The 9832-nt window shown below is 38.1% G+C and overlaps 2 protein-coding genes across 4 annotated transcripts; one reads left to right on the forward strand and one right to left on the reverse strand.

Moving 5' to 3' along the window:
- The first annotated feature begins 204 nt into the window (after window positions 1-204).
- Window positions 205-6652, forward strand: LOC112527505 (serine/threonine-protein kinase BSK7). Of its 3 annotated transcripts, none has more exons than XM_025138189.1 (12): window positions 205-376; window positions 473-544; window positions 1149-1357; window positions 1432-1652; window positions 2694-2829; window positions 2913-3046; window positions 3871-3976; window positions 4078-4163; window positions 4241-4429; window positions 4975-5127; window positions 5202-5315; window positions 5933-6652. In XM_025138189.1, exons 3-12 carry the CDS (start codon window positions 1276-1278, stop codon window positions 6176-6178), a joined length of 1467 nt encoding a protein of 488 aa, XP_024993957.1. In that variant the 5' UTR covers window positions 205-376; window positions 473-544; window positions 1149-1275; the 3' UTR covers window positions 6179-6652. The 3 variants fall into 3 exon arrangements, with proteins under 3 accessions (XP_024993957.1, XP_024993958.1, XP_024993959.1); XM_025138190.1 differs by having other exon boundaries at window positions 1441-1652; XM_025138191.1 differs by lacking the exons at window positions 1149-1357; window positions 1432-1652.
- Window positions 6653-7702: 1050 nt separating this feature from the next.
- LOC112527353 (tubulin beta chain-like) lies at window positions 7703-9416 on the reverse strand. The gene is made up of 3 exons (XM_025137955.1): window positions 9023-9416; window positions 8674-8943; window positions 7703-8544 (listed from the first exon to the last, which is right to left on the reverse strand). Exons 1-3 carry the CDS (start codon window positions 9414-9416, stop codon window positions 7874-7876), a joined length of 1335 nt encoding a protein of 444 aa, XP_024993723.1. The 3' UTR covers window positions 7703-7873.
- Between the last annotated feature and the right edge of the window lie 416 nt (window positions 9417-9832).

Consider the following 9832-nt stretch of genomic DNA (forward strand, 5'->3'; position numbering starts at 1 on the left):
ATTTTTAATAAGTGGGTCAAGGCCTCATGGTGGTGTTTTTGTAAGCTAATGCTTACACAAGACAAATTGCAAGTAAATCGATTAAAGAAAACATGATTGTCGGTGGAAAATTGAAAAAATCAATGATAGTAATCGAGTGCAAACTTGAAATCAAGTGGCAACAGATCTGCAAATCTAATGTCTGTACGCATCTTATCCCATCCACAATACTATTCTTAAGAAACCCCCAAATTTTCGTCTTCATAATCTTTGATTCAGTCAAGACGCATATACTTATAGAGAGAGAAAGTGAGAGATACATAGAGAGAGAAAGAGACCCAGTTAGTCCTTTTGAGTCTTTTTTACCCTACTGGGTCCATGACTCCATGACCTGCAGGTGATCTTCTAAATTGAAGCAAAAGGTTTTGAAAAAGGTTGGTATTTTTGTTCATTTTCTTGACAGTTTACCCATATGTGTTTGATATTGATTCAGCTCAGAGGATCTCCTTTTCGTCTGTTTGATTGGAGGATGAAATCTGGGTTTGGACTTTGAATCCCTAATAAGGTACTTCTGCACTTCCATTTGCTGTTTCTTGATTGCTAGTAAGGGTTTTTGATTGATGGGTATGCTTTATTACTTGATAGTTATGCAATTTATACATACTTTAATGGGAAACCTAGATGTTTATGAATGTGAAATGGGTGTTGATTTGGAAAACTGAAGTGTCGAGTATGGTCTTTTTGTTTACATTCTACAGTATGTCCAAAATTCTGTGTAAGATCCCACATCGGTTGGGGAGGGGAACTTAGGTTGCCTTATAAGGGGTTGGTTCATACGCCATTTAGAACTGCGAGTCCAGGTGTGGACAAAATGGACAATATCTGGTAGGGTTGCCCGAGATATCAAAGCCGGAACTAAGGTTATCTTATAAGGGACCGGATACCTCTTCTATCAGACACAATTTAAAACTGTATGGACAAAGCAAACAATATCTGGTATGGTTGTCTCCAATGTTACAAAAGTTCTTTAAAATCTGTGTTAGCTGAAGGACGTTGGTTAGTATGCAATGAAAAACTAAGTACAAAGGTTGGAAAAATGAGCCAACTTTTTAGACAACTTAAACTTGTTGGCTTTGATTTTGATTTCAATTTGCAACCAAATTTACTAGGAGTTCTGGTGGTCAATGGTGATCAAAAGTGAAGGTTTCAAGACTCTGGAAAGTTGGATGGACGAGTTGTAAACCTTCACCAAAGTAACTTTATATCGTGTCTTGAAAGCTTAAAGATAACTTGACGATGGGGTGTGAGTTTTCTCGGCTATCTTCGTGTTGCTGTGTTACAAAACAGCATGGCGTGATTGCTGAATCCCATGATGTCGGTATGTAAAAACTCCTTAAAGCCTGTCCCTTTTTGTTGTTATTTTTTTTTTGACAAAATCTTTATTTTTTTCAGAAAAAGAAGAGACAGGTGAAGCAAGTGATTTGCCTTCATTTCGTGAATTTTCCATCGAACAACTTAAGACGGCTACGTCTGGTTTTGCTGTTGAGAATATCGTCTCTGAACACGGGGAGAAAGCCCCCAATGTGGTTTATAAAGGGAAGTTGCAAAACCAGAGACGAGTTGCCATCAAACGGTTTAATAGATCTGCGTGGCCTGATTCGAGGCAGTTCTTGGTATGCACATCTCCGATACCATTCAAGATTCTATTTTGTATGTTTTTGTTCATGAAAAGTTGGCTTTTCTAACCATCATACTTGGCTTTTTGGTGCAATTAAATCGTTGTTCTTCCATAAAAATAGAACATTATATGAATGCACCCATGGTACTCGGAACTTTTTGTTTAAAGTGATCCGGGCCTGTTTGTTAGCAGCTTAATAAGCTTAATGGGACTCGCAGCTTATTCGGTCAGCTATACATGATTGTTTGGTAGTGGCTTAATAGTATAGAAAGTGACTTGTTCAATAATGAGCTTCTAGGGGGAGCTTTATGCAGAAAGTCAGTTTTTTTCCAAACTTGCCCCACCCAATTAAAGAACACGCTCCTTCTATCTATGAAAAAACCCTCCAAACAAAAACATTCCAATCTATACAGATAGATTAATGCACACATACAACTTTATCCATACATATATTAATGAAAAACCAACCAAACAACCCCTCATTCTTATTTGCAATAATAAGACGAGTAATTGACCTTTTGGAATCATGTTTGGCTTTTTATTGCAAATTAGTCATTGCGTTGCTAAAATGTCAGAATACACGACAAGATCAAACCAAACGAGCCGTGGGGTGGGGGGGTGGGGGGGGGGGTTACGCAGACCCAAGAGTAGAGCGGATATTTCCATCACAACCCCCGGCTGGTGAAAAGTGTTAAAAAGGGAGAAAAACTGATATCTTCGAAAATGAAAAGCTAGATAAGATTAAACAAAATCACTCATTCGACGCTTTTTGTCCAAAAACACTCATTCTTATTCCTTACTACCTATAATGTTCTCTTTCTTTTGTACTTTCACAAGAAAGATAGCTTATTACCCGTGACAAGCCAATACGTTGGTTTAAAGAGTCGATATCTCTATAATCATTGCAAAGTTGTAGTATTTTTAGGTGGTCTTTATAGCATGATTGTTAATCACAAAATGCTTGATGACCTCATGTTGAAAAAAAAACCAAAATTTCCATCAATGAACAATCTTTTGATACCACATATGACCACAGGAAGAAGCAAGAGCGGTTGGTCAGCTTCGAAACCCTAAATTGGCCAATCTACTTGGATGTTGCTGCGAAGGTGACGAAAGACTACTTGTTGCCGAGTTTATGCCACATGAAACACTTGCAAAGCACCTCTTTCATTGTAAGTTCCTTATTTGTGAAATTATATATCTAATTGATGTGAATTTTAGTCCAAAATTTGATTCCATTTTCATCTTGAATTAGGGGAAACACAACCTATGAAATGGGCAATGAGGCTAAGGGTGGCATTATATCTAGCCGAAGCTCTAGAATATTGTACAAGTAAAGGGCGCGCTCTTTACCATGATCTCAACGCCTACCGAATAGTCTTTGATGATGTATGTTGTTAACCTTTTATTGTTGCTTTTAGTAGGCCGTTGGTTACGGAAAAAACCACTCTACTCTTTCGGGTAGAGGTCAGGTTTGCATACATCTTAGGGGCTGTTTGGTTGATTTTCCATTAAGGGCCTGTTTATTAGCAGCTTAATGGGACTCGCAGCTTATTTGGTTAGCTATACATGACTATTTAGTAGTGGCTTAATGATATAGAAACTGGCTTATTCAGTAAGCTTCCAAGGGAAAAAAGGGGGGGGGGTTATGCAGAAAGCCAAGTTTTTTCCAAACTTGTCATTCCCAATTAAAAAACATGCTCATTCCATCTATGAAAAGCCCTCTAAGCAAAAACCTTCCTGATCTACAGAGAGAGATTAATCCACACAGACAACTTTATCCATCCAAGACTTGATGGAAAACCAAATAGCCTCTTAATGGAAAACCAACCAAACAGCCCCTAAGTCCTATATGGATAAAACTGTCTGTGTGGATTAATCTGGCTGTATAGATTGGAAAAGTTTTTTAGGAGGTTTTTTTCATGGATGGAAGGAGCTTGCTTTTTAATTGGGAGTGGCAAGTTTGGAAAAAACTTGGCTTTCTGCATAAAGCAACCCCTAAAAAGCCTACTGAATAAGCCACTTTCTATATCATTAAGGCACTACCAAACACTCACGTATAGCTGACCGAATAAGCTACGAGTCCCATGAAGTTGCTAACAGACAGACCCTTACCAGCATAACCCATACCCCACCTCCGGGTGGGATATACCGGGCTTGTTTTATTTGGTTATAATATTATGTGTCTACTCTTCCTCCATAATACTTTACAGGATGCAAATCCTAGACTCTCGTGCTTTGGCCTAATGAAGAACAGTAGAGACGGAAAGAGTTACAGTACAAATTTGGCATTCACTCCTCCTGAGTATCTGAGAACAGGTATTTTGACGACCTTACTTACTACACCTATACACAAATTGATATCTCGACTCTTGATCTTGACTTGTGATCTTTGACACTTACTTCCGTTGAACTTTTAGGGAGGGTAACACCAGAAAGTGTGACGTATAGTTTCGGCACCCTTTTGCTTGACCTTCTAAGTGGAAAACACATTCCACCTAGCCATGTATGTGATCAAACTATCAACTATGCACGCCCGGATGGAAATTTTTAATTTTAATCAATATCATGTGGATCTATCAGGCTCTTGACCTTATAAGGGACAGAAATCTTCAGATGCTTACGGACTCTTGCTTAGAAGGACAATTTTCTAATGATGATGGAACCGAATTGGTACGGTTGGCTTCAAGATGTTTACAATATGAGCCACGTGAACGGCCAAATCCAAGGTCATTGGTTACTGCTTTGATTCCTCTTCAAAAGGAAACAGAGGTAATGTCTTTCTTTGACTGGTTTTTTATATAATATGCCTTAAATTTTGCTTTTTGGGCTCCTTCATGTCCTAAAAGCCACAAGTATTTGTTTCTAGTGATCATGATTAAGGGAACGTTCAAATGAGAACCACACATATTTTGAGAACCTGATAACCAACTAATTCATGTATTATTCGTAATGAATAACCAATTAATTCATGTATTATTCATAACGAATAATCAGCTAATTCATGCATTGTTGATAATGAATAACCAGCTAATTCATGGATCATTCATAATGAATCACCAGCCAATTCATTTATCATTCATAACGAATGACTCTCAATAATCATGAATATCATGGTTTTTGATCATGAGTATAATGTATTTTCATTATGAATAATTTTCATCCTGAAGATCTATCACGGCATTCATCATGAATAAAATATGAATAGTTGGTTCTCAAGTTCTCAAAATATTTACGGTACTCATTTGAACCTACACCTCATGATATATGTTTCTTTTTTGTTGTTGTACTAAGTTTGTTGTGTGTAAATATCACAGGAGCCTTCTCATGTATTAATGGGCATGCCACAAGGTGGCCCTGCTATGCCTCTAACCCCACTCGGTGAGGCCTGTTTAAGAATGGATTTGACCGCCATACATGAAATCTTGGAAGATTTAGCCTACAAAGATGACGAAGGAGCAGCTACCGAGGTTTGTCTTGACTTTGACTTTTCTTTTCAAAGTCAACCGGCTTAATATTCACGGATTTTTTTTATATTTTGCAGCTATCGTTCCATATGTGGACAAGTCAGATGCAGGATACGCTGAACTCCAAGAAGAAAGGGGACGTTGCTTTTCGCCATAAAGAATTCAAAACCGCAATAGACTACTATACGCAGGTTATTGCACATGTCTTAATTCCCTTCTCGGAAGGAAAATAAACGATGTGTTTCCTCCCAAATATGGGAAGAAATGGAAGTAAAAGAATGATAAGCCTTGGAAAATATGTAAAATTACAAAATTAATCACAAATACAAATATGAAGTGTGTGTATAGAGAGAGTTCCGTTAGGAACTGAAAATTGATTAGGAAACCGGGAACTGTACACAACACAACACGTCTCCCTGGAGATGCTATTCATCGTTAACCATGCATTCATGATGAATAACACGTTCATATTCATGATGAATATGCCGCGAGGGCGGTCCCTTAGTTCTTAATCAATTTTAGTTTTCTAACGGAACCTTCCCTATATATATATATATATATATATATATAGATATATATATATATATAAATATATATATATATATATATAAATATATATATGTTTGTGTGTGAGAGAAAATGACATCTTTTCTTTCCCTCCTCTCTAGTTCAAGAATGTGAAAAGTTGTTTCCTTCCCTTTGCTTTCAAGAACAGAAATGAATAAATAAAAATTTATTTTCCTTTCTTTCCAAATTCAGAAACACAATGTTAATCTTGACTTAATTTGTAACGGGTTTTTGTCGTCAGTTCATCGATGTAGGAACCATGGTGTCACCAACGGTCTATGCCCGCCGAAGTTTGTCACATCTCATGAGCGATATGCCACAAGAGGCACTCGACGATGCTGTACAAGCACAAGTCATATCTCCAATTTGGCACATCACTTCCTACTTACAAGCTTCTGCGCTTTTCGCTTTGGGGAGGGAAAACGAAGCACATATAGCACTCAAAGAAGGCTCGGTCCTCGAAGAGAAAAAGAACGTCACTTCTTAGATCGTTTTCAAAGCGAAGAATTCAAAATCGCTCTTATGACATCCATGAGAACGTAAAGGGGGATCATTGAACCGGATTTTTGACAGAAAAGGTGCCATTTTTAAGTGAAAAAGAGAAGCTTGACTACAGGATGAGTTTGAGTTTTTGATTTGCTTGTATTTTTTTGGGTTTGATTTGTTGAAGCATTGTGTTGGGTATGATTGGTTGATTCTGGTGGCGGTTGGTGGTGGCGCCACCTTACGAAGGTGGTGAATGACATCTTTACCCTTGATGCCAGATGAGTGAAGTTTATACAGAAAATCGTGGGTGGATAAGGGATTAATTGTCAATTCACACCTTTGCTTTCTGTAGAGGTTTGGTTTGCAATACTGTAATCTTTACCAACAGATGAAACTGGCTTGTTCATATTCATTCTACTGCACCAGTTGAGTTCTTTCTTGCTTGTTTGGTTTGTTTCCATTAATTCTTGTATTGATAAAACTGTCTATATCGATTATTTAGTATGCATAGATTGTGAAGATTTTTATTTGGGAAGATTTTTTCATGGAAAAAATTAGCTTTCTGTATGAGACTCACTCCTAGAAGCTTATTGAATAAGTCATTTTCTATATTATTAAGCTACTATCAAATAGACATGTAGCTGACCGAATAAGTTGCAAGACACATTAAGCTCTATAAGCTATTGAGAAATAATGTGATAGAAAGTAAAAAAAAGGATCAAAATGCATCAAACATAACACAGTTTGGCTTGATGACTGTTTGTCAGCAGCTTAGTGATACTCGCAACATATTCGATCAATTATACATGATGATATAGAAGGGGGTTTATTCAGTAAGCTTCTATGGAATGCTTTATATAGAAAGTCAAGTTTTTTTCAAAACCTTCATTTCCAATAAACACGTTCATTTAATTTATGAAAAAACTCTATTAATCTATACAGACATTATCATCCACATAGTTTTATTCATAAGAACTTGATGAAAAACCAACCAAACAATTCCTATTTACTGTAACAAAGTTTCTTATTTGTACCCATTTTGACATATAACATTTGATATGGATACCCGTTTATGAAATGGTCACTATGAAGTGGATGATAAACTTGACATTTATGTCATCAAATGTTATATAGAATACAAAACTCTTGAAACTTTGTTACATTAATTGACAAAATTATGAAACTTTACCAAGTTGGTTGTAAAAAAATTAAACCAACCAAAGGGACTATGTAGACTTTGACCTCCTAGGAGGTCAGGGGTTCAAATCTCACCAAAAGTGAGGAGGATGTGTGAGTTTATTTGTTACATTTGCCGTATATAAATATTATATATACTTCAAAAAAACATATTAAATCATAAGGGTGGTGCCTGATTGGTTTGAGCTTGAGTTCTAAAAATCAAAAGTGTATATAGGTCTCAGGTTCAAATCCAAAAGGAAATAAAAATCCTCTTGTGACTGTGGAAGTTCAAATGCAATGACTCCGGGCTACCCATGAATCAAATAAAAAAAAATCATACAGTAGATTGAAATTAACACATACTTTGTTTCATTTTACCAATCAAAATCATGTTTCACAAGAAGAACATTGCAGAATATGGTTTGAGAATTGAGATACATACACACCATGAGGATGTGTAAAATACACACACAAACAAACATTACACACCCTTTGACTTTCGTTGACTTTTATTGACTTAATTTTCTTCAACTTCATCATATTCATCTTCTTCAACCTCATCAGTGACTGCATCTTGATACTGTTGGTATTCCGAAACCAGATCGTTCATGTTACTTTCGGCCTCGGTGAACTCCATCTCGTCCATCCCTTCGCCGGTGTACCAATGCAAGAAAGCCTTCCTCCTAAACATCACCGTAAACTGCTCGGAAACCCGCCGGAACATCTCCTGAATCGACGTCGAATTCCCCATGAACGTTGACGACATCGACAGCCCGGTGGGCGGGATGTCACAGACGCTCGACTTCACGTTGTTCGGGATCCACTCGACGAAATACGAAGAGTTCTTGTTTTGTACGTTGATCATTTGTTCGTCGACTTCTTTGGTGGACATTTTGCCTCGGAACATGGCGGAGGCGGTCAGGTAACGGCCGTGGCGGGGGTCGGCAGCACACATCATGTTCTTGGCGTCCCACATTTGTTGGGTGAGCTCCGGGATCGTTAGTGCTCGGTATTGTTGGGATCCTCGGGAGGTCAACGGTGCAAATCCGACCATAAAGAAGTGGAGGCGGGGGAACGGGATAAGATTCACAGCGAGTTTGCGGAGATCGGAGTTGAGTTGGCCGGGAAACCGGAGGCAACATGTGACACCGCTCATCGTCGTCGAGATCAAGTGGTTTAAGTCGCCAACTGTAAAATTTTTTGATCAACGAGCAGTACAATTAGGTTACAGGTAGATCCCAACCGCTACGGAGGTTATAAATTCAAGATTGTGTGTGAATTTTGCAGTATATAAATATGATCGTTTAGTTGACTTACAACTGGGGTTCGTAAGCTTGAGCGTACGGAAACATATATCATACAACGCCTCGTTATCAAGAACCATGCACTCATCAGCATTTTCGACGAGTTGGTGGACGGATAGGGTGGCATTGTACGGCTCAACCACCGTATCCGACACCTTCGGTGACGGAAATACCGAAAAAGTCAACATCATCCGATCCGGATACTCTTCCCGGATCTTCGATATCAAAAGGGTCCCCATGCCCGATCCGGTCCCCCCTCCAAGCGAGTGACATATTTGAAAACCTGTCGTACAATAAATTAGACATAATCACCACCATTCGAAACATTCCACCTTAAAAAAAGAAAACCAATAATCGTGTACCTTGCAAACAATCACAATTCTCGGCCTCTTTACGAACAACGTCAAGAACCGAGTCAATTAACTCGGCACCTTCGGTGTAATGCCCTTTAGCCCAGTTATTTCCGGCACCATTTTGGCCGAAAATAAAATTATCTGGCCGAAAAATGTTGCCGTAGGGCCCGGTACGGAGACTGTCCATCGTACCGGGCTCTAAGTCAACCAATACAGCTCTAGGTACATATCTTCCACCACTAGCCTCATTATAGTACACATTCACCCTCTCTAGTTGAACATGGGTATCTCCGACGTATTTTCCGGTGGCGTCGATGCCGTGTTCGTCGCACACGACCTCCCAAAACTTGCCGCCGATCTGGTTTCCGCATTGTCCGGCTTGAACATGAAGGATCTCTCTCATTTTCTTGAAAATAAAATTAGAAAAATAATTCTTTTTTGGGAAATTGGAGAAAGGGAGTGTGGGAAGGAACAATGAAGGGTGAATGGGAAATGGGGGTTTTTGTAGCAAGAGTTGAGAAAGGGTATGATGGGGACACTGATATTTTTATTTTATTTTTAGATTAAATTACAGATTTAGTCCTTGTGGTTTCGCAAGTTGGTTTCCTTGTAATAAATTTACTAAGAAGCTGTTTGGTTGATTTTCTATTAAATCCTGTATGAATAAAGTTGTTTGTATGGATTAATTTGTCCGTATAAAAAATTGAAAAGTTTTTTGTTTGGTTTTTTTTTATTCCATAAATGGAAGAATCATGCTTTTTAATTGGGAGGTCAGGTTTAGAATAAAAACTTGACTTTCTGTATAAAACTATCATTTAG

Source organism: Cynara cardunculus (assembly GCF_001531365.2).
Source record: "Cynara cardunculus var. scolymus isolate 2C chromosome LG 15, CcrdV1, whole genome shotgun sequence".
NCBI classification, from domain to species: Eukaryota; Viridiplantae; Streptophyta; class Magnoliopsida; order Asterales; family Asteraceae; genus Cynara; species Cynara cardunculus.

Coding starts and splice junctions, on each gene's coding strand:
- LOC112527353 (XM_025137955.1), bottom strand. CDS start 9,416: ATGAGAGAGATCCTTCATGTTCAAGCCGGACAATGCGGAAACCAGATC. Junction 8,944..9,022: donor GAATTGTGATTGTTTGCAAG/GTACACGATTAT, acceptor ATTGTACGACAG/GTTTTCAAATATGTCACTCG. Junction 8,545..8,673: donor CAAGCTTACGAACCCCAGTT/GTAAGTCAACTA, acceptor AAAATTTTACAG/TTGGCGACTTAAACCACTTG.
- LOC112527505 (XM_025138189.1), top strand. CDS start 1,276: ATGGGGTGTGAGTTTTCTCGGCTATCTTCGTGTTGCTGTGTTACAAAA. Junction 2,830..2,912: donor TGCAAAGCACCTCTTTCATT/GTAAGTTCCTTA, acceptor ATCTTGAATTAG/GGGAAACACAACCTATGAAA. Junction 5,316..5,932: donor CAATAGACTACTATACGCAG/GTTATTGCACAT, acceptor TTTTGTCGTCAG/TTCATCGATGTAGGAACCAT.